The 23,297-nt window shown below is 38.0% G+C and overlaps 1 protein-coding gene and 1 pseudogene across 4 annotated transcripts in view; both read right to left on the bottom strand.

Moving 5' to 3' along the window:
- Positions 1-23,297, bottom strand: part of htt (huntingtin) — a 53,073-nt gene that overhangs the window by 3,265 nt on the left and 26,511 nt on the right. For all 4 annotated transcript variants that reach the window (XM_056241338.1, XM_056241339.1, XM_056241340.1 and 1 more), the window contains 27 exons: positions 22,868-23,016; positions 21,868-22,004; positions 21,656-21,772; positions 21,397-21,519; positions 19,763-20,013; positions 17,643-17,785; positions 17,288-17,498; positions 16,388-16,523; positions 15,238-15,417; positions 14,972-15,148; positions 12,717-12,793; positions 12,460-12,598; positions 12,253-12,375; positions 11,959-12,169; positions 11,034-11,179; positions 10,596-10,773; positions 6,662-6,751; positions 6,393-6,577; positions 6,179-6,305; positions 5,290-5,393; positions 5,040-5,194; positions 4,826-4,965; positions 4,647-4,729; positions 3,503-3,633; positions 3,275-3,407; positions 2,126-2,281; positions 1,849-2,039 (listed from right to left, as the gene is read on the bottom strand). In XM_056241338.1, coding sequence (XP_056097313.1) covers positions 1,849-2,039; positions 2,126-2,281; positions 3,275-3,407; positions 3,503-3,633; positions 4,647-4,729; positions 4,826-4,965; positions 5,040-5,194; positions 5,290-5,393; positions 6,179-6,305; positions 6,393-6,577; positions 6,662-6,751; positions 10,596-10,773; positions 11,034-11,179; positions 11,959-12,169; positions 12,253-12,375; positions 12,460-12,598; positions 12,717-12,793; positions 14,972-15,148; positions 15,238-15,417; positions 16,388-16,523; positions 17,288-17,498; positions 17,643-17,785; positions 19,763-20,013; positions 21,397-21,519; positions 21,656-21,772; positions 21,868-22,004; positions 22,868-23,016 — 3,993 coding nt within the window. The remainder of the gene's footprint in view (positions 1-1,848; positions 2,040-2,125; positions 2,282-3,274; positions 3,408-3,502; positions 3,634-4,646; positions 4,730-4,825; positions 4,966-5,039; positions 5,195-5,289; positions 5,394-6,178; positions 6,306-6,392; positions 6,578-6,661; positions 6,752-10,595; positions 10,774-11,033; positions 11,180-11,958; positions 12,170-12,252; positions 12,376-12,459; positions 12,599-12,716; positions 12,794-14,971; positions 15,149-15,237; positions 15,418-16,387; positions 16,524-17,287; positions 17,499-17,642; positions 17,786-19,762; positions 20,014-21,396; positions 21,520-21,655; positions 21,773-21,867; positions 22,005-22,867; positions 23,017-23,297) is intronic.
- Positions 4,219-4,335, bottom strand: LOC130076304 (5S ribosomal RNA; annotated as a pseudogene).

Here is a 23,297-nt window from a genome sequence, read left to right as displayed (position 1 = left end):
TTTGACTGCATGAGGCATAACCTCTTAAGAGAGACTCAAACAGTGTGAAGTCTTTCATTAAATGCAGGACGCAAACCATTAACCTCTCATCCCATATTCTCTTAAATGAAACGGCAAACACTAAGAGTTAGTGTCACACTAATGATGGGACTGCCCTTGCCTGCCGCTGGGAGAGGTGTGGTGGAGGGGTTAAAGGTCAAAGCTGGTAATAGGAAGGATGCAGATTCAATCATTGGGATTGAGCAGGGATTCAAATGTCTGCTAAAATGACTAGTTATTAGTATGCCTAGTAGACATCTGTAGGCTTTCTAAGTATTTTCCATAACTGGTGGAATTATGGATAATTTGTTTAAACATGATATTTTTTTAATAAACCTTAAAAGATATCGGTCGCTCCATTGAAAGGCCATTCCACCACAAATTTGACGCTTGAAAAAGTTCATAAAAACATTGTTAAAGAAATCCAAACGAATCGAACGTTTTAATCCAAGTCTTCTGAAGAGATCCCTGCACATACATAGAGCATGTCAAACATGGTAAACAGAAGCTCAAACATCCTTGCTTGACGCACAAGAACCAATGAGGTTTGTTCTGGCATGTGACTTGGAATAACCATATTCAATATTCATATTCACCAATAACCGAATAACTCGATACATTTGGATTTATTCTGATCACTTTATGAAGAGTCAAAGTTTTGTTGTAATGGACATTTAAAGAAAGAACAGTAATCTCTCAAATTTCATTAAAAACATCTTCATTTGTGTTTCAAAGATGACCGAAAGACTTATGGATTTGGAACGACACGAGGGTAAGTACTTGATGACAGAATTTTAATTTTTTGGTCAACTAACCCTTTAAAATATGTAAATGGAGTACTAATAAATGAATATAGTTATTTTTATTAGGACATTAAAGATCAATTAATTATAATAGTGTAAATTATAATTTACATTGCACTGTTATAAGAATTCACCTCACCTTTTTTAATAATAAAGAAAATTAGTCTGGAATCGACTAGTGGGCTATTTTAACTTGGACCAGTAAGAAACCATGTCGAAACCACTTGGAACACCTTAAACAAACATCTACTACACCCTAGCATTGTGGTAGCTACTTTTCCACAGTCATTTTTTCTTCAGAAATGTAAACATCTAGTTTGTACTAACTACTGCCCGTTTGGATGAAGTTTTAAAGGGATAGTTCACCCAAAAATGAAAATTAGCCCATGATTTACTCACACTCAAGTCATCCTAAGTGTATATGACATTCTTCTTTTAGCAAATACAATCGGAGTTATATTAAAAAATGTCCTGGCTCTTCCAAGATGTATAATGGCAGTGAATTGCTGTTTCTCCACATGCTCCACACGGCTCAGAGGGGTTAATAAAGGCCTTCTGAAGCGAAGCGGTGCGTTTGTGCAAGAAAAATATCCATATTTAAACATTTATAAAGTAAAATAACTAGCATCCGGCCAAACAAACACATGGATTCTAGAATTTTACTTTGTAACGTGGTAAATATGAATACTTTTCTTACACAAACGCACAGCTTCGCTTCAGAAGGCCTTTATTAACCCCCCGGAGCCATATGGAGAACTTTTATGATGGATAGATGCACTTTTATGGACTTCAAAACAGAAACAGCAATTCACTGCCATTATAAATCTTGGTAGGGCCAGGACATCTTTTTATATAACTCTGAATGTATTCATATGAAAGAAGAATGTCATATACACTTAGGATGACTTGAGGGTGAGTAAATCATGGGCTAATTTTCATATTTGGGTGAACTCTCCCTTTAAGGTTAGTCAGACCGTAAAGTGTGTCGGGTTTTAGTGGTACTCACTGTGCTATAGCTCTAAGGTTAGAGAGCAGGTATTCACTGACAGTAGGGATAAGCTGCCGTGCTGTATCATCCAGCAGATCGCACTCCAGCACGTATAGAACTCCATGAAGAGCACCGATCCGACTGGGCAGATGAGTGCTGCGCAAGGTGCTCTCCAGCAGACGGCACACAGGCTCTGCAATGGCTTTATCCTGACATAGATACATTAAGTCCACACTGTTAAATAACTGTAACTGCTTATTTATATAGCCAGTGCATCAGAAGTGCATACACTCACCATGCCAAGCACTGCGGCTGCTTTGCAGATAGCTGGAACAAGGTACTGGCTGAGGATCTCATCTTCTGGTGGATGGACTTTCTGCAGCTCAGTCAGGGTGGAGAACATCATATCAAACTGATTCCTCTCGGTGAACAGATCAGACACTGCCAGCAGCTTAAAGAGACACATACAGAAAATAGATTGTCCAAAGATACATTCTTAAAACACACTTTTCAAACTGTCAAACGCTTTTTTATGGAAGCTTGTTTCTACCACAGAATAAAAAATATAAAAGGTAATTGCGACCTTTTATCTCACAATTCTAACTTGGATAATTAGGGTCAATTCGCCTTTGGCTAAGCCACACCCTAGAATGTAGATTGACCAATCACAGTGCAGCCAAGAACGAGCTCCCACAGTGGTCCGACACTTTTTCACAGCGCTCCATTGACTTTAACACAGGCGTCTCATATTTTTGGTCTCGGCAGGCTATTACCGTCGTAGTTTTATCAAAAATATGCTAAACGTTGTGCCTGGGGCATTTGTAACACAGATACACGTTTCCCAGAGAGGTTGGAGGGGGGTGTCCGTTTTTTTCCCTTCCCAAAACCGAAGTCAAATCCTGACAAGTGTCGTCTAGCACACGCTGCTAATAAATACAAAGTTATACTCGCGTAGTCCGTTTGCTTTGTAATAACGATTATAGAAGTGAATAGAGACCTACCCAGCTTTGCATGAACAGTGTTGCTCCTTGATATTGTTAGACCCAGCCTCCGTCTCGATTAGTAGGATATGCGGTGGTTATTTTTTGACTGTGACCGTATGCGTTTGCCTCTATTTGGATGCCTTGTTCCTTGCGTTTCACCTGTATGTCGTGAATATAGCCTTCGAACGTATATTGCAGCCCCTTTTGCCTACTTCTATCGGACACTTTATTTGCTGCTTTATAAAAGTTTGATAAAATTTCAGCAGGAAGAGCTGTCACAGCATAAGCCATATTGATACCAGAGCCCAGATGAAGTTTGTTTGTCGGACGTAGCAACAGTAACTAAGGGGGGCGGGGCTTAGCCAAAGGCGAATTGAGTCAAACGGATTTAGAACACCTGCAATATATAGCATAAAAAGGCTGATGGATCGCTATGAAAGAACGTCTAAGCATGCACTCACCGATCTGACAACCTCACTGATTAGCACAACAGGAGTCTTCCTGCTGCTGGGGCTTCCAGGGAGGATCCACTGGCTGTAGAGCTCCAGGAGGAACTGAGAGCAGGAGTGGATGTCAACCCCTGCACGGTGCTTCCTGGAAAGGAGAAGTAGAAAGACAATGCAGGGTGTGAAGTCTGGAGGATGCTGATTTTAAGGAGCTTTTTTTTGCTGTAACTCTGTAAGTCTGACCTGGAGTTGATTGGTGATAATGGTGGTGAGGCAGGTGCTGGAGCATCGGTCTCATCTTCCTCATCCTCACCCCACTCCTCCTCCCTCAGAGGGGTGATGTTATTACCCAACCACACTGAGTGAATGGACACCTGCAGAGTGTACATTGTTAGTAACATGCAGATATAACCCAAGTTCACCCAAAAATGAAAATTCTGTGCTCACGTTCTTCTGAACCCATTAGACTTTCTTCTTTTAAAACCCAAATTAACATATTTTTCAAAAATAATTCATCACATTTATATAGTGCTTTTCTGGACACTCAAAGCGCTTCACATAGAAGGGGGAATCTCCTCAACCACCACCAATGTGCAGCATCCACCTGGATGATGCGACGGCAGCCATGGTGCGCCAGAACGCCCACCACACACCAGCTTACTGGTGGAGAGGAGACATAGTGATGAAGCCAATTGGTATATATATATGGGGATGATTAGGAGGCTATTATGGACAGAGGCCACTGGGCAAATTTGGCCAGGATGCCAGGGTTACACCCCTACTCTTTCGAAACACATCCTGGGATTTTTTGTGACCACAGAGAGTCAGGACCTCGGTTTAACGTCTCATTCGAAGGACGGTGCTCAATTGACAGTATAGTGTCCCCATCACTTTACTGGGGCGTTAGGACCCACACAGACCACAGGGTGAGCACCTCCTGCTGGCCTCACTAACACCTCTTCCAGCAGCAACCTGGTTTTCTCAGTAGGTCTCCCATCCAGGTACTAACCAGGCTCAGCCCTGCTTAGCTTTAGTGGGCAACCAGTCTTGGGCTACAGGGTGATATGGCTGCTGAATAAAGCAGCCATATCACCCTGTTCATATCACCATATTCTCTTATTTTTGTTCATTCATTGAAAGTCCACCCAACTAAAACTTTGACACTTCTAAAAGATTATAAAGACATCGTACAAGTAATGGAGCGACTTAATCTAAGTCTTCTGAAGAGACACGATCACGTTATATGATGAACAGATTTAATTTAGGCTATTATCCACACATACACGGTCAAAAGTTCAGAATAATTAAAGAGGCCATATTATGAACTATCCTTTCAATAAATGCTGAATGATGAAGTGAAGTGTTTTAAAGTAGTCAGTTTACTAACTTGACCCAGTTTGTAGTCCATGTTGCCCATCTCCCTCTCTGTATTAATCTGCAGCAGGAGTTTCTCATGGCTGATGAGGGTGCCTGAATATGCAGATATACACGCACACGCAAAAGGTCATGAATACAACAAAAAATATATATTTGGCATCTCAACAGGATCTTTAGCTGACCACTTACCTGCCGTTGAAGATGATAAAGAGGGCACAGGGTCCCAGGCTTGATAGGGGAAGTGTGTGGCAATGTTGTCTCTCTTTGACACCATGGCCTGAATCTCACGCTCAACCATACCTCTAATCACACTCAGCTTACGACCAAACCTGCAAAACACAGAAACTTCTTATCCACTTCTAAACCTAGAAGAACAAGTACGATATAATAAATGTGTACATACCTGGTGTCCAGAGCTTTAAGGATTTTGTTGCGGGGTTGCTGTTCAAGGCAGCTAATGGCTGGATTTCCTGCTGTGGGCAGAGTCATGGCACTCAGCACTAGAGAGGTGATGGCCTGAACCGCCAGTACATTTATCTGAGTCCTCTCCAGATCCTCCTGCGCCACAAACAGACACGTCTCATCTGTCACACGCAGTCTCCAAAACCTGGATGAGTGCTTCCAGTCTTTTTGGCAAAAATTAAATGATTTACCTCTTGCTGGGTTTCCTCCTCTTGGTCCATCGTGATTGGCTGAGTGACCAGCACCCCCAAAAGAGTGGCCCACGTCTCCTCAAACTGTGTCCGACTACTCCAGCCTGCAAGGAGACCACAAGAGCAAATCAAGCGGTTCAATAATCATGTACTATACAAAAGGCTGGACTATACATGAGGTTTGCCTGATGTTAACACAGTGATGGATCATAAAGCATAATTTTCATCTAACTTTCGTTAAATAACTGAAGGAAACACCTAGCCAACAAATTTCATATTTCATATTAATTATTATATGAATTTCTAATATTAAAATGCATTAAGAGTTTCATAAATCTATCTATCTATATAATACACACACACACGTCACATGTGTGTGTATATAATAATAAATGCTGCTTTTTTTTTACTTTTTATTCATCAAAGAATCGTGAAAAAAGTATCACAGGTTATAAAAAAATATTAAGCAGCACAACTGTTTCCAACATTGACAATAAATCTGCATATTAGAATGATTTCTGAAGGATCACGTGACACTGAAGACTGGAGTATTGGCTGATGAAAATTCAGCTTTGCATCAAATAAATAAATTATATTTTAAAGTGTATTCAAATAGAATTTTTTTGTTTTAAAATGTAATATTTATTTCACAATATTACGGTTTTGTTTTCTGTATTTTTGATCAAATAAATGCAGGCTTGATGAGCATAAGAGACTTTTTTTAAAAACATTAAAAATAATAATGTTTCCAAACTTTTGACCGGTAAATGTATATATTGAATTTTTCCTCTGCATCTGCTTCCCAAATTCTGTAAGGTAACTCAAAATCCCATTTCATGACTACTTTTAAATAGACAAACAACTCTGAAATGAGTCTCTCATGTCATACCCAGAGTGTTAATGCGGTAGAGGAACTCTCTGAAGACATCTTTCTCCTGCAGGAACTCCACAGGGATCTCTGGCAATGCTGTGCCAAAGTCTCCACTCGGCCTGGGGGACCAGCCCAGCTTCCAGACCTGTTCATTCAAACACATGAATATTTTCATACAGTTTTAAACACACTTGCACGCAATGTATGAATACACACTCAATCCCTCTCTCACCAGTGGGGGGATTCGGGTGTAGCTGTTCACAAGGGGAAGCCTGGCCAGGCTGATGATGACGTTCTGTAGGGTGGGCGTAAGGAATGCTGGGAAGTTCTTGTTTCTATGGTGACCCAGAGCCAACACACTCTGTAGACCTTCAACCAGCTCAGCCATGATCTCACAACACCGCCATTCACGCTGGTCTGAAAATTACAGAATCATTAAAGCTTGTTGTTGTGGTCATCATTGATCAATGTGTGTAATTCACATTGTGTGCATTAACTCACTGTCTGCAGAGTCCAACTGGTCTTCTGACTGCTCTGTGTTTGATGTTTTCCTCTCCGGCCTCAGAAGTTGGTCACCAGGACCAACAGAGACTGTGTAACACACACATAATCATAATTACAAAATGAATATCAATTTCAATTGCATTTTTATTAGGTTTAAGTTAGAGCTGCACGATTATGGATAAATTGAGATTCGCCATTTTTTTGTTTCAAAAAGAGATCACGATTTTCCCACGATTCTGAACAGACAACTAAACAAAATAGCATGTAATTTAGGTTCTGACAAAATGTCAATTGCTGCAGTCTATTTAAAATGTTGAATTCATTTTAATGAATTATAAAAATCAAAAATTACTGGATGAATCAGCCTTTTTGAACAAATCTCTTGAAAGAATGATTCAATGACAAATAATTGTTTTTAACACTTGTCGCCATCTACTGTTGTCTAGTGTCAAGTCCAAAGATGATCACTTGCGTAGACATTGGTTTTTATATCCCAACTATACATTTTTATCCCAGTACTGTGATAATTTTAATATTTACAACACAGAAATAATGAAACTGTGTGCTTGAAAAGACCGTTTATGAAAGACTGTTTTATTTCATACCTATACATGATAACTGCATTCTCTGGGTCAGCGGCAATGGAGATTTGAATGTTCTTATGTGATTTTGTCAAAGGTTTAATAGACACAGGCGAAACGCTGTCATTTGTTTTACCAATTTGTAGGGCTGTGAATCTTTGGGTAGGCAGCGAATTGATTCGATTCACGATTCATAGGTTTTCATAGGATTCAAGAACGATTTTTGCAAATTCAGAAAGATTCGATTCAATGCGATTCACATTAAAATTCGATGCGATTCGATTAATTCGATTCGATTCTTAATTTTTTATATGCATTCATAGGATTATTTAAATGCTTCCCCCAATGGGTCTTAGTCAGGGTGTGAATTATACAGCTGCCTTTGGGGGTCAGAGAGTGGGAACAAAAAACAAACAAAAAAACAACGACATTTTGTCTATTGTTAACGTTAGTTCATGTTAGTTTTTAATGAATCTATTATTATAAAAAATATTTCCAAAGCCTATAAATTAGCATTTGTAAAAATGTAAACCAAGATTTAAAAAGGCTTTAAAAGTATAGTTAGTTCATCATGCTAACTATTTTGTAGGAATGGATACACAACCTTAAAGTGTTCCTCCTGGTACATTAAACATCCTCCAAATACCATGAACTTTCCCAACTAAACCTTAACTAACGTTTCCTCATGGAATAGCTACTCTTTGTCCTCTTTATCCGACTGAACATTTTCCTTGTGATTCTGAAAGAAAACGCGCTGGCTGTCTACTTGTGCTATATTAACGATTACGAATGCAACTTTAATGCGCATCTGATTGATGGATAAACCACGCGCTCTTATATCAGTGTAATTAATGTTGTAGTTATTTCATCAGTTCAGTTTAACGACATTACATTTCATTCATCATTCATGATTAATCGGAAGCGTGTGCATTTTAGACACCTATTATACGTTTTCTCCAGAGCCGGACAGTAACGGAGTACATTTACTTGAGTACAGTACTTAAGTACAATTTTGAGGGATCTGTACTTTACTCGAGTATCATTTTTGGGGAGTACTCATGACTTTACTCAAGTACATTTGAGAGGCAAATATTGTACTCTTTACTCCAATACATTTCTATCCATAACCGTGAGTACCTGAGTAAAAAAAAAAAAAAAAGTAAAGAAAAATCTCGGAAACCCTCTATTTGTTGTTTCCCTCTCAAACGTGATTGGATTGTGCAGGCGCCATTGATTGGGACAGCCTATCAGCAATCACTTTCAGTTTTCTGCCAAAGTCAACTCCATGGTCAGATTTTATATTACACATTAATGTAAGCCAAGCATTTGGTTTGATGTTCTTGAGTATGTGGTGTGTTTAACACAGTCAGGTTCACATGTGGCAGTGGCGTAGCCACGAGGGATTTCTTATTTCTTAAAAAAAAAACTTTAGGAGGCAAAATATATGTTTACTGATTATGTGAATTACACTGCGCAAACCAAAGTAGGCTACTACCCAGCGAATGAAGAAGGGTTGGCGCTCAGTCTCCACAGTACATAAAATATTAATTTTGTTTTATTTGATTTTTCTGGTTTGCATTTATGAGGAAAAAACAATGTTATGGACGTGTTCTCCGTTACGGACGTGAGCGCTCTGAAAGCGGCATAAAAAATGCTTTAAAACTTTCACAGAGACATCAAACAGAAAACACAAAACCTTTCTTTAACCTGAATTTCGTTTTGCATTAATTGTATCTTAATTTGAATCAATGTTTCATCAACCAATTGCCTGGGTTTAATAAATAAGAAGTAAATAGCAGACGATAGATAAGAAACGGAGGCGCCGGCACGTGAACTGGATCTCGTCTCATAACTGAACCAAAACACAGTGTATAAGGTAGCCTACTTGCCTCTCACAGACATGTCTACTTTTAAACAGAAAATTTCAAAACGAAAGAAAACAGACTACAGACTGTTCTCTGCTTATGTAATCCGTATGAAATGTGCATTTCTCTCTGGCACGTTCACTACTGAAGAACGCGAGTCAGCATCGTCAACTTCATCTAGCCGACACTGACAAAGAAAACACTTGTTTATTAACAAGTGTTTATTAATAAACAATTGAAATATCTCCTTGCTATATTTTACATATTCATAATCATTCCTTTTGCCGGTTCTTTGTGACAGCTTTTAGGTGCTTTATTGGCAGCGCCACCCTTACATGTGGTGTGTGTGTGTGTGTGTTGTCCCCGCATTTAAAGATGGGACCCCCCAAAAATTTTATTAAATTAAATAAAGCAACATGGTAAAAAGATGAAAATTACTTGATTTTACTTTCAATTCCTTTTACATTCTCCAAGGTATTAACATTAACATTTTTCATAACTCCATGTAGGACGTTTCTGTGCATAAATGTAAGTACTGTGGCAGTACATTAGTAATGCAATATTTAGAAAATCTACTCTTGTACTCTTGATACTCAAGTACTTTTATAAACAAGTACTTTAGTACTTTTACTTAAGTAGACATCTGAATGTAGTACTTTTACTTGTACTTGAGTAAAATTTAGCAAGGGGTATCTGTACTTTTACTCAAGTAACAAAGCTCTGTACTCTGTCCGCCTCTGGTTTTCTCTTTCCATGTAATAAATGCGCACCCTTGAATAAGTGGGGTTTTACTTTAACTGCTCAGGACGGGTATGACCCATTTCCGTAAAACTTCAGTATCTTATCTTAAAGAAATAACGGTCACGTTTCCACGCAGCGAACGCGTTGTTTCATAGCAGTGACCGTGCAATGATATGGCAGCTTTATCAATGGCTTGCTTTCTCGATAGAGAGCTGTCATCTGCTCATGTGAACACCAATGGCTGTCCCTGAGGAGAGCTCAAACATGGACTGCTCAGAAATCTGTAGATGAGAGCTATATGGGACCGAGCGCGAGCGAAATCCAGTGAAAGATGCTAAGAGTGCAGCGAGTATGTGAGAGCTGTGAGGACGCGAAATGACGCCGCACAACGCCTCATTAATTCGCGCATGTAGTCATTTAATGTTTATATGTTTTAAAGCACTGAATCGATATAGAATCGCAAATTATTCGATTCTTAGCATTTTAAATCGAATATTGACCGAAATAAACGATTCACGATTCGAAATACATGTTTCAAGATCGATGCATATGCATCGTCAGGATTTGTAATCGATGCATCGAGAAAACGAATGAATCGTTACACCCCTACCAATTTGCAATCTTTTATTTAGAAGGCAAGACTTATTGCGCATTGCACTTTCTCCCATTCCTAAGCAATATGAATGCACCGTCTTTGTATATCGTAGTCTATGGCTGCGTTCCCTAGAGCTGTGTAACACAAACCTGCATGGATGAGGAGCTGTATACATTGGATGATTGAGCAGGTGTGTGTGAGGTAGGAGTGAGAGGCGAAGTGTGTCCACACCGCCGGCTGCTGGAGAGCCAGACACAGACACGACAGACTCATCTGCATGTCCACACTCAGAGGCAGCTGATCCTGCAGCAAACGCCAAACCACCACCTACAGAGACAGAAAGAGAAACATGAGCTAAGTGGCTTTATTTATAGATATGCCGATACAGCTTTCTAAAATATTACCATTTTATCATCTTTCAATTAATGTCAATATATTACAAAGGTTGATATATCAGCTGATATTTTTTACTTATCAGCCAATAATTTATTTATTTTTTTCATCTGCCATCAAATGATCCATATCAGTCAACTACTAGAATGTTCCCTATAAAATCATTTTATTTGGGAAGGATGCATCAGTCTTACCTCTATAGCGAGGGTGCTGAAGGTGGTAATAAGTGTCTCTCTGTCTTTGGGAATGTGCAGTGAGGACGGCAATTTGGACAGAGACAGCAGGTACTGACTCAACACGCCACACAGACTCAACACTGTCTGATAAAACCCAGGCTCACCTGCAACACACACATAAACACATGCAATGACTGTGTTCATTACAACTTCACCATAATTTACAGCATTGGCCACAAAGGATAATTCCCATGTACTTACACCTACGAAAGTTTAGACACACCTACTCGTTATTTATTATTACTATTTTCACCATGTTGGAATAATAACAATAACGCCATCAAAACCATGAGATAACACAAATAGAAGAATGGGAATTTTGCAGTAACCACAGCAATGCTAAAGAAAATTACCCATGTCTTGATCACAGTACTGTAGACATTTGTATGTTAATCAGCACCACCTAACGTACAGGAGGGGATTTGCTTGTCATTTAGCTGAGGGTTTCCCAAACACGGGTTTATGACGGAATTGCAGGGGGTTTGTTAGTTGATGAACAGCTAATATTTAAATGAAGTGAATATAAAATAAAAACAAATAAAATCTGAAACCCTGATATAGCTTAGTGGCTGTGGTTTAAATAAGTATTCTGTTGTGCTATATGTTTCAGAGTGAAGCATGTGTTTATTTACACGCAAGCACCTTGTGATTTTCTGTTTTCTGTGAGTGGTAATGCTAATGGTAATGCAATGTGTAATAGCTTAACTTTATTTACATATTTGTATAATTTTCAACACTTTTGTGTCATTAAAATATTAATTTGAAAGAAATATTTAAAAAAAAAAGTTTAGGAACCCCTGATTCAGCCAAACTAATTAATTTTTTTGTGTGTGAACAGGCCTTTAATTTGCAGAAAATAAGCTTAATTCTGATTTTGACTCACCGTATACTTGATTAAGCTTCTGCAAGTAGTCCGCGCACGTCTTAGCGGAGGGAAGGAGGGGCTGATGAGGCGAGGGGAGGAGCTCTACGACACCAGCCAATCTCTCAAAGGCCACCTCTTGAGCAGTGTCAAATAAAACCACCCCATGATCCTTACATACCCTCTGTACCCCAACACTCAGACATGATGCCAGCAGACACAGGTTGAAGTCCTGCAAATACAATAATACAACATCAGTGTCTGTTTGAGTAAAAAAAAGAAAGGAAAAGAGATATGCATGTATTTGGTCTTTACCTTGCAGGTCATGATTGTGTTTAGGTCAGATTGGGGAAGTTTTGTCAGCAGCTCAGTAGTTTCATACAGAGCTCCTTCACCTCTCAAACAACACTGAGATTTCACCAGAGCAACATACCATTCCTGAAATAAACACACACACAATAGCAATAATGTTATATTTTAGCTAAGATGTTTTCAGCTTACAACCACCGTTGTAAGCCATACCTTATTGGGTTCCACATTTTCAGGGGGAGGGGGTGGGTCCCCATCCAGTGGGTGTGTGGTAATGGGGGCGACAGGGCTTGTGGTATCTTCAGCAACTGTGGCTCTGAACCTGTCCAGCAGGGAGAAGAACCGCTGATGCCTGACATAAGAGAGAGACAATCATTTTAAAAAGCAGGATTGGGAGATTTTCATAAACAGCGACAAAACAAACAGATTAGAAGTAGATTGATGAGACAGGAAACTGCAAGCCGCCTTACCTTTGCGCAAGGCCACTGGTCTGCAGGTACTGCTGAATCCTGTCCAGCTCCTCTAGTGGTAGCTGAGCGATACTATTCTACAGTAGGAGGAGAAAACATGATTCTCAATAATCATTTAGTGCAGTGGTTCTCAATCAGGGGTCCACTAGGGGGCCTCAGCACACACCCAAGTGCACGCAAGATGGTTTAAATGGATAGTTCACTCAAAAATGAAAATTCTGTCATCATTTACTCACCCTCAAGTTGTTCCAAACCTGTATGACTTTATTTCTTCTGCTGAACACATAAGAAGATATTTTGAAGTATGTCGGTAACCAAACATTGACTTCCATAGTAGTTTTTTGCATACTATGGAAGTCAATGGGGCCCATCAACTGTATGGGTACCCATATTCTTCAAAATATCTTCTTTTGTGTTCAGCAGAAGAAAGAAATTCATACATAAGGGTGAGTAAATGATGACAGAATTGTTATGGGTGAACTAACCCAGTTTAAACCATTGTAATCACTAGAAAAGTATAGTACACGACTAGAAAAGTCATGTAAATTCATTGGTAATAATGAGTTATTGAATCTTCTGGAATTATGGTATTTAAATTTTAATTACATTATTTTAAAATTACACAATTATACATAATTATTTTAATTATTCATAATTTTATTATGTAATGAAATTATATTATTATAAATATAATTCATAATATTTATATAAATATTAAAATAATTAAACTAAATTAAATTGCTTCTCCTAGTTTCTGTAAATAGAAAAGTTTGAAAATAAGTAGGGATGCACCGAAATTAAAATTCTTGGCCGAAACCGAAAACCGAAAAAGAGGAAACCAAGGCCGAAAATTGAAAACCGAAACACCGAAAGAAATTATGCCAATTATTAGTACCATTGCATTTATGGCTATGACTGTGTACAAACTTTACTAAAATCAAGGCATTGCAATTGCATAAATTAATATAAAATTTTCAAAAAATAAATCAATTACAAATTATGCAAATATTTATTTAGCACATTGCAACAATGCACAGTATAAAATAAAATTCAAACCAAAATGTTTAACTTGACCCCACTCATGTGTACATTAAATAATAATATACTGGCCTTACAAAAAGGTTTTAAAATTAAATGTTCTCTCATAAAAACAAAGCCGAGCACGAACTTCTCATCACACCAGCACCCAGTTTGCACGTCTAAATTAGCATACAATAGCATAAAAAGCCTTTTTTTAATGAACAAAGGTCCAGGTTTAATACAAATGTACACGAAACTTAATGAAATATGTTTAGTGAAATTAGAAAATATTTAAGAGAGCGTTAATTTAGTTGTATACATACATGTTCCCATATACATATTTTTTTGTAATGTCACAAGTAATAATCTCAGGGTTTACTGGGTTTTACATAATTATTTTTGTATTGGTGGTGGTATACTAAAAAATAAACATTGTCACGTGTTTATCTTTCTTCTCACCGATTCGTGATGGTTAGAGGACAGTTACTTGATTCGTCCCCCGTCGTTTCAAAGAATAGTACAACGGCGAGCGCGTCAAGTATAAACGCCTCGACCGTTTGGAGAGGTGCGCGCGGTCTGTGGAGACTCCTGCTGCGGAGGCAGGCGAAAGTATAAACAAGGCTTCCGTCTCCTCGCGGGTTCAGATATACTGAAATACGTCCACACCGCAGACATGTTGCTTCAGACAAGCACATGCAGGTCGCGGTTTCTGTTTGCGTCATCACAACATTTCGGCCGTATTGTTTCGGTGATAAAAGTCTTTCGGCCGAAAATGCACTTTTGGGCCATTTTCGGTGGCCGAATATTCGGTGCATCCCTAAAAATAAGCAGCTTTGTCATTACAGCATTAGTACCAGAAATATCTTTGGGGGCCTTCAAATATTGTCTTAGACAATGAGGGGCCTCAGAGTCAGAAAGGTTAAGAAACGTTAATTTAGTGGTATTTGATCAAGTTAGACAAAAGTATACATCTTGATTCTAACTGGAAAAATACTGGGAAGAAACTGGATCCTAAAAACAATAATTTAGGAGCCAAATGACTCTAGTTGCCATAGTACAAAATCCAACAGCCATTGGGAGATGCATCAAACTCTTTCATTTTAATTCGATTTAGTTTTTGTGTTTTAGTTGCATTGATTTTAGGTTTATTTATTAACAGTTTATTCCAACGAATGGCACAGACAGTGAAATAAGCTGGGTAGTGAGTCATTATTGTGTGTGTGGAAGCGTTTTACCTGCAGGGTTTCGGCAAGCAGCATCTCCACACGTCTGCAGGCGAGTGTGTCCACCATGCGAGCCAGCACACGGAACGGCGTGTTGAGAAGTTTGTCTACGTATAGCATGAGCAGAGCCCCAGACTGACTTAGATGAATGCCCTCCAGACACTGCAGGGTCTTCTTCAGCATCACCGGCTGCACATTTACACATTTAATACATAAGTGACTGAAAAGAGAAGCACAGCATGAAATGAAAAAGATGCGGTGACTGTGCATATACATACAGTAGAAAGGTTGTCGCAGCGTGATTGTATGGCCTGTATGAAGAGTCCGCTGGCTGCCGAATTTCGGTGCACAGCACTGATGAGATCCTGCACTGGAGGCTCATGGGAAAGACTGATCAGATCGCTCACATGATTCACCGTCAGCCATGTCAGATGCTCAGAGTCATGCAGGTTCTGACACTGAGAGGATAAAATCAAAAGATGACCATTTTTGTGTTATGAATATATATATATATATATATATATATATATATATATATTCTGAATAGTATGGTTGGCAAACAGATGTACTGTATGATATAAGGTACCACATAGTTTTTTTTATTATTATTATCAGTATTAGCCGATATTGGATATATAATGGCCGGTACAATCACAAGTTCATCTTTAAAATAAATAATAAGTTATAAATACTTAAATAGTGTTTTTTTAGTTTTTAATTTATTTGTTCAAAAGTTTGTGGTAAGTAAATAACTTTAAATGTTTTTTTTTAATAAGTCTCTTATGCTCACCAAAATAAAAAAGTACAGTAATGCTGTGAAAAATTATTACAATTTAATATAAAAGTTTTAATATATATTTTAAAATTTCATTTATTGCTGTGATAGCATTGTTGAATTTTCAGCAGGCATTACTCAGTTTCACATGATCCTTCAGAAATCCTTCTAATATGCTAATATATATATATATATATATATATATATATATATATATATATATATATATTTTATTATCAATGTTGAAAACATTTTTGCTTATGTGAAAACCGTGATTTTTTTTTTTTTTCAGGATTCTTTAATCAACAGAAGTTTTTATTTGAAATAGAAATCTTTCTGTAACATTATAAATGCCTTTACTGTCACTTTTGAACAATTCAACATGTCCTTGCAGAGAAAAGTATGATAAAAACAGTAATGTGGGTTCTTGGGGGTGCTACCAAGGTGGCTTCAGAGTTAACAGATATGTTCAAAAATAAACTTTGGAAGTGTGCAGTTTAGTGCTAATTAACATTTTGTTTTATTAACAGGTAATTAACCGGCTTATCAGTATTAGTGGCCCGGCAAGGCTAGGGAATGGAGTGGTTATAGTAAGTAAAATAAAACTCCTCAGGAGCTCAGACACAGCTTTAAAAAAGCTTGAGAATTCTCACCACATAGTCACAGAAGAGGATAAGGGCTCCTCGTCGGACAATCTCTCTGTTACACACAGCAAGCTTCCCCTCTGGCCTCTCCTCCTCTCCAGATGAGTGTGGGCTCAGCAGCTTAGTGCTGGATAGACTGTTCCTCCTAATGGAGTGATGAAAACATGATTTGATTTCTTTGCCTCTTACACCGTGTCCTAACCAGAAGCGACACAACACCGTGACGTGATGAAAGGTATCTTTTCTGTTAATCAGAGCTTTTGACCTAACCAGATACACTACGAGCAGCAAGGGATTCTATTTTAAAAATGTTATCCATTTCTTCCACTTTATGGCTGGAACAACAACATACAAAGTATGAAAATGATAATATCAGGTACTGATTATGTGATTTATTAAATTTAATATATGAGTAATGTGACTTTTATAGCCATACGGAAAGCGACAATGAATATATTAAAAATATATTAATCAGATATTAAAAATTAATTAAAAGGAAATAAGAACTTCCAAACTGTGAATAGTGAATAAACAAGTGTATTCATCACAAAGACTGTTTCAGTCACACAATATTTATTTTTTATGTTTTAAATGTTAAAATTATGTAATATGTATTAATTTGACTATGCACATTTTTTTTTTTTTTTTTCTGATTTTGTCAGGTCTTGTAGTAGTGTCGCGTCTGGTGTGTACAGACAAATTGCTTGTCGCTGGAATCTTATTGCAGTTACAAAGCACATATAACCAGCATACAAAAATAATCGCTTGCAACCAGTGAAAGGCCATTATTTGCCATTACAATCAGCATTTGACTTCCTAAAACTACCAAGAATTTTGCTTAGGCTGGTTGTAACTGTAAGATCAATTAAACCGGCTTTCCTAATTTACACTGCTGGTATGTAGTCTTACTTGGGAGTCTGATGCACCTCGGACCACCAGGTGTAGTTGGTGTAGTTGATGATGAGAAGGACCTGACACCAGAGCAGGACCAGAGATGGGTGCGTGGTGATGAGCTGGAGCACCAGGCTGTTCAGACCCTCCAGGGTATAAAAATGACCCCCTTCCCCTCCCTCCGCCTTCAGTAGCCTGCTGCCCGCTGCCGTGATCCGCCGGAACATTCCTGGTAGGAAATAATGTGATCATTCAAACCAAGAGGAATTTAGCAGCTCGGCCCTTTACCGAGATCATGAAGTATGCTAAGCTGGTAAAGGGTCCTGTTTATGAGTTTAGACATATGAGATGTGGGCTCTGTGGGTGTGCATACCTGATTTGAAAATGTGGATCAAACACATGAGCAGTGTGCCCAGCTGCTGACAGTAGAACGTGTGCTGCTGCTCGCTCATGTCAACTTTTACCTGCTTCGTGGCGATATCATCCAGCAACACCCCCACCAACTGCAATAAGAACCTGACAAATAAAAAGAGATTCATAATTGTGTTAATTATTAATATTGTTGCTGTGTTTGTCTTCTTGTTATGCTGACTGTTTTCTGTGTAATATTGTAATACATAGAAAATGTTCTAGCTATATTCAGCTAATCTTCAATAGGAAAGTGATCAACTAAAGACAAAAGTGGAAATATGACTATACAACAACAACAATTATTATTATTTAATATATTATTGTAGTATAATTTAGATTATAAAAATGATAAATTAATGAAGAAACTGCCCTGCGTCTGTTTTGCTCTAGCACGTCATACTTTCTCACAAAATAAAAGTCTTGTACTATCCCATAATCACTCTACCTTCCTCTAATGCCGAGTTCAGACTGCACGATTTTCAAAATAATCGGGTCACTGTTGTTTTCACACTGCATGACTATCTGGGGTAACATTCAGTTGCTGCTGTGTTCACACTGCACGATGGATCGGCGACAGGAGGTTTCACACTGCATGACTTTACAAAAGAAAGAATCGCGACAACTTCTGCCTGGTCCGCAAACTACGTTTCACAACCAAACAAACACGAGAAGTGATAGGGAAATAATGGAAGATCACGCGTGCGTGAGACCGGAGTTCTCGCGCGACACTTAATTTGTTATTAAAAATGATAGCCTACAAGAAGATTGCGATCCAAATTGTATGTGCGCTGATTTGTAGCGAAAATGAGAAAAATAAACAGTTTATGCAGGAGGAAATGGTTGGGAAGACGAGGGGAGCAAGGACTGTGCAAAGAGAGTTGGGGGTAAATAAATAATTTAGCAAATGTCCTGCTGTTGCTGCTGGTCATGCAAATGTTTGTGCTTTGTTTCTGTTTGATATAATTGTAAAGGGCTATCTATTAAAATACTGATATTCTGGTCTATAACTCCTCCCCGAACATCCTGCTGTCCTGTATCTTGCTCTCTCATTGGCTGTCGGTCATCGCCGATGTAGTTTTCAGTCAGAACACTTTTCACACAGCAGGATTTTGAATCGCCGACAGGTCCAGATATTTAGCATGCCAAATATCTCACGGGCGTCGGCGACTCGTCGGTGATTCTCTCAGATCACGTCTTTGCTCATTCACACTGCGTGATTGTCACTCGCGTGAACGAGGACCGATTTGCCTGTGATTTCGGGCATTTGTCGGCGATTTCTCAAAACCTGTCGGCGAGCCAAAATCGGGGCTAAAATCGTGCAGTCTGAACTCGGCATAAGCCAGTCAATTTTCATATGTATGACATTATGTTATGCCTAATCCTGATTTCAAGGTTAGAATGATAGCCAGTAACAGAAGAAAATGCAAACATTACCCATATGATTTCTGATCCATTTGTGGGTGTTTTTACTACATCCAAACAGCATCAGAAAAATACAGATTTTGTGAATGAGGTTTATATATTTATAAACTTGTGTTTATTTAAAGTTCTTTGACATTTAATGGAGTATTTGAACATATTTTCCACTCCTTTGCACATTGTAATTTAAATGATACATTTTGAATATTGATCTTGATATTTTCAAACTCAGCATCATCAAAATAGGTAATATTAGGCTATTTTTTTGCAAATCAGCAAAAAAAAAAAACTAATTTCAAAATGCAGGGCTGTCATATTTTTAAATGGCAGCTTTAGCGATTTGATAATTGCACCAAGCCATGTAAGGTTTTCACAACCATGCAATGTTCGATTTAATAAAAACGTTACCAACGTTACCGTTTTATATGCTGAGGTGCTAAAAGGGTGTCTCGCACACAGCCGCTGTTGGAAACGAACCATGCATGAAATAAATGTATTTAAAATGTATTCAAAAACCTAGCAATTTTTTCTCGGATTTACTTTTCAGGAAATGCATTTTTAATTTTTTTATCAAATTAATATTTCATATTTATCAGTGCCGTAGTATGCATTTGTTTTGCCACAATCACAGACTGACTTTAATGGACAGCGACCAACAATTACCTAGCAAATGTTTCCTCAGGAGGAAAACGCTGCGGCTCTTCATTGGAGTCTTCCATGGTAGCAGGTGGAGCTTCAGGAGGGGAGCAGTCATCGTCACACAATCGACGGATGGTGGGACAGGAGAGGAGGTATGGGGACAGTGAAAGCTCCTGAATACGAGACAGAATGATGTCCTCTGTGGATTGCGAGATTAGAACACGCAGGATGGCGAGAATCCCAGACACCCACAACTGCCCCGTACCCACTGATGCCTAAAGAAAAGAACAGGGACACAAGTGAGCCTCTTTACAGGGTTAACCCTTGTGTTCTGTTCGATTTCTGTGTACACCCTTTATGGACCGGGTCAAATTGACCCTAATTGGATTCAATACAATTCCTCAAAAATCACACTATGAAAAACAACAAAGATTTAGATACAAACTGTAAACTTTTAATATCAACATTTGTCAAACATTACAAAAACATTATATCTGAAAATATGATTTATGAAAATGTTTTTAAAACATTTTTTAAAACAGTTTTGTTTTGACAAAATTGGAAAATAAACAGTATACTGATTTTTTTTTTTTAACTTTTTTTTTTTTTTTTTTTTTTCATTTTATGCTTTGAACATCGTAACTGAACAAAAAAAAAATTTGCTGTATAATGAAAATTTTTCATTTTCCTAAGTTAACTTTCCCTAGTTTCCTAAGACCTATTTTCCTAGTTTCATTATTCACTCACAGGGAAGTGAGAAACCAAACATAACAAAAACATACATCAAATAAATGTTTTTTTTATTATTTTTTTGGCTCTGTGAAGCTGCCTTTGAAAATCCTACATAAAAGTTTTGTTTAAAAGCTAGGTATTTTAGATATCTTGAATATTGAAATGAGAGCTTATTTTACTATCTGTGTCTGACAAAGATTTTCATCTGTAATTTGCAAATAATTCTGAACACTGTAATTTTATCTTTTTCAAGTGTGTTTGGTTAGGGTTAGAGCACTTTTAGATACACTTGCACGTTAGAACTGGAGTTGAAGTGCCCTGACATACAGAAAATAAATGTTTTCATTTTGTGTCTGTACAGTTGCTTTTGAATGGCTGCCTATGAGGGTCAAATTGACCCGCGAACATCACGAACGTAACAGTAATTTTGTTTGTATATGTCAAAACACATCAGCATGTTGAAACTTTGCATGCATGTTCATCATGATAAATGAGAAAAAGTCACAAAATATTAAGAAAAAAAACAAAGGTTAACCAGTATTTCCAACAACTTGAAAATCGAAACGGGTCAAATTGACCCGCAACATAACACAAGGTTTAATATGCAACCAGAATTACCATTGTTCAGAAAAGATTTGTCATTTCAATAAGAATCTGCACAATTGAGAATTTGGAATGAGGGTGAAGATTTCCTTAGGCAAGTTTGTCACAAGAATTCGCTGGGTTTACAAATAGAAAGCTGCTTGGTTTGAAAGTGACTTCTATGTGAGATGAGCTTCATGCCTCACTAAACTATTGACAATAGACAATGGACCCTTTTGCCCACAAAGTTTACATTTACTTGCGTTTTGACCGCCACTCTTCATCCTATTGAACTGATAATAATATCTATAACATCATGAAAGTAATATGTGATGGATTCTCACTAGGGTAGATGGTGTGATGAACATGCTCTTCAGCAGCATGTCTACAGGCCGTAGAGAGGAGGGAGCCACTGTCTCAAACAGTGTGTTTAACACGCCCAATGCCTCATGGGAGTCCAGGTGCATCTGTCAAGCACACAGAAGCAAATATGTAAAGTACATTTACTTAAAACTGTTTGTTAGCTTGAATTCAGAATCTGAAATGAATCCGGTGCTTGAAAACGTAATGCTATCAAGACACAAAGTCAAACCAGAGCCGCACTTGCTGTTTGCCGATCATTGGCAGGATGATGTCAGCGATCTGTCGTGAAAGCCTCTTCCATTTATCTTCATTCTCTTTATGGCACTGCTGTAGGATCAGAATAAACATCTCCAGCACCTACAAACACAAACATGCATTTTACACATAAATCCATGAATGTAAAGAGTACGTTTTTCCAAAACTAACACACACACACCAAAACTGAGTGTTACCTGATGGTGTTGTACGAGGCGTAGCAGCATGGACACCACCACTTCCTTTTGAGTTTCCAGCTCTTTTCCTGCATCTGCTTTATTGGAGCCTCTCAGCACAAAGAGGTCGTGCACTATGGGCTGCAGTGCAGGGATTGCTGAGAAATGAAGAGGAGGATAACTTTTTCAATTGATTAGATCAAAGCTTATTCTACATGATATGCAACCATTTCTGAATGTAAATATGTAGTTTGTTTAAGGAAGACCTATTATGCCCTTTTACAAAGTCTTGATTTTGTTTTTGCGGTCTACTAGAATAGGTTTTCATGCATGAATGTTCAAAAACACATTTTTCACATGTTCTACATTGTTGCAGTACCTCTCTTCCTTCATTCCTCTCTTACTTACTCTCTTCCAAGTCTGTCAGTAACGCTCTGTTTAGTTCCTGTAACTATAAAGCCCATCCTTTCGAAAAACGCGATGCGCTCTGATTGGTCGACGGGATAATTGTTGTGATTGGTCATCCGCTTTGAGCGTGTTTCAGAAATGTCACGCCCCTTACCATAACAGAGTTAGAAGCGGGGTGGAAACAACAACATCTCTAGACATGGCAACAACACACTACTAACACAAATCATCCCCAATATTTTGCATATGCTTTGGCCGGAAATTATTTGAATGAGGAATAATGTGAAGTGTAAGTTCTCGGAAGAAAACTTAAGAAATCAAAGCGTTTCAGGGAGTTCAGAAACAGTGATTAATGATATAGAAAATAACTCCCATTGGAGTGGACTTTGTGCTTTGTAACTTTGCAGACCTCTTTCATGCTAAAACAGAAAAATGACACTAAAGAAAGTTGAAAATGTGCAAAAACTTAATAGGACTGTCTGTTCAGTATTAGAAAATATGGAAATATGGAAACATGGTTTTAAAAAATTGTCTAAAATGGGTTTTCGGTTTACAGTTGTTACATATTCTGCTTGAGGATGTGAATATATATGCGTGTTGTGATTCTACACACCATGTGTTACTGCCTTCCTGCCACTGGCCATGATGCCGTCACACAGCTGAATGATCTTTGGGATGCTGATGATCTGTTTGGAGTGGTAGCGCTCATAGGACAGCAGAACCAGGAAGAAGAAAATGTTGGGCACAATCTCTTCAGAGTCCCTACACGAAAAAAAAAAACCATTGGTTTAGTGAAAACTAATAAATATTAGCAAATCTGAGCATGTGCAATTGAATGTACACTACTGTTGAAAATTTTGGGGTAAGTAAGATTTGTTTTGTTTTTTTAAATTAATGCATTTATTGGGCAAGGAAACATTAAAATGATCCAAAAAAGACATTTATAATGTTACAAAAATTTCTATTTAAAATAAATGTTCTTCTTTTTTTTCAGGAATCTTTGATGAATAGAAACTTTAAGTGTATAACGTTTCCAAAAACAC

This window comes from Rhinichthys klamathensis, unplaced genomic scaffold (assembly GCF_029890125.1).
Source record: "Rhinichthys klamathensis goyatoka isolate OS25496 unplaced genomic scaffold, OSU_Roscu_1.1 h1tg000636l_1, whole genome shotgun sequence".
Taxonomy (NCBI): domain Eukaryota; kingdom Metazoa; phylum Chordata; class Actinopteri; order Cypriniformes; family Leuciscidae; genus Rhinichthys; species Rhinichthys klamathensis.
This window is presented reverse-complemented; position numbering and strand designations above follow the sequence as displayed.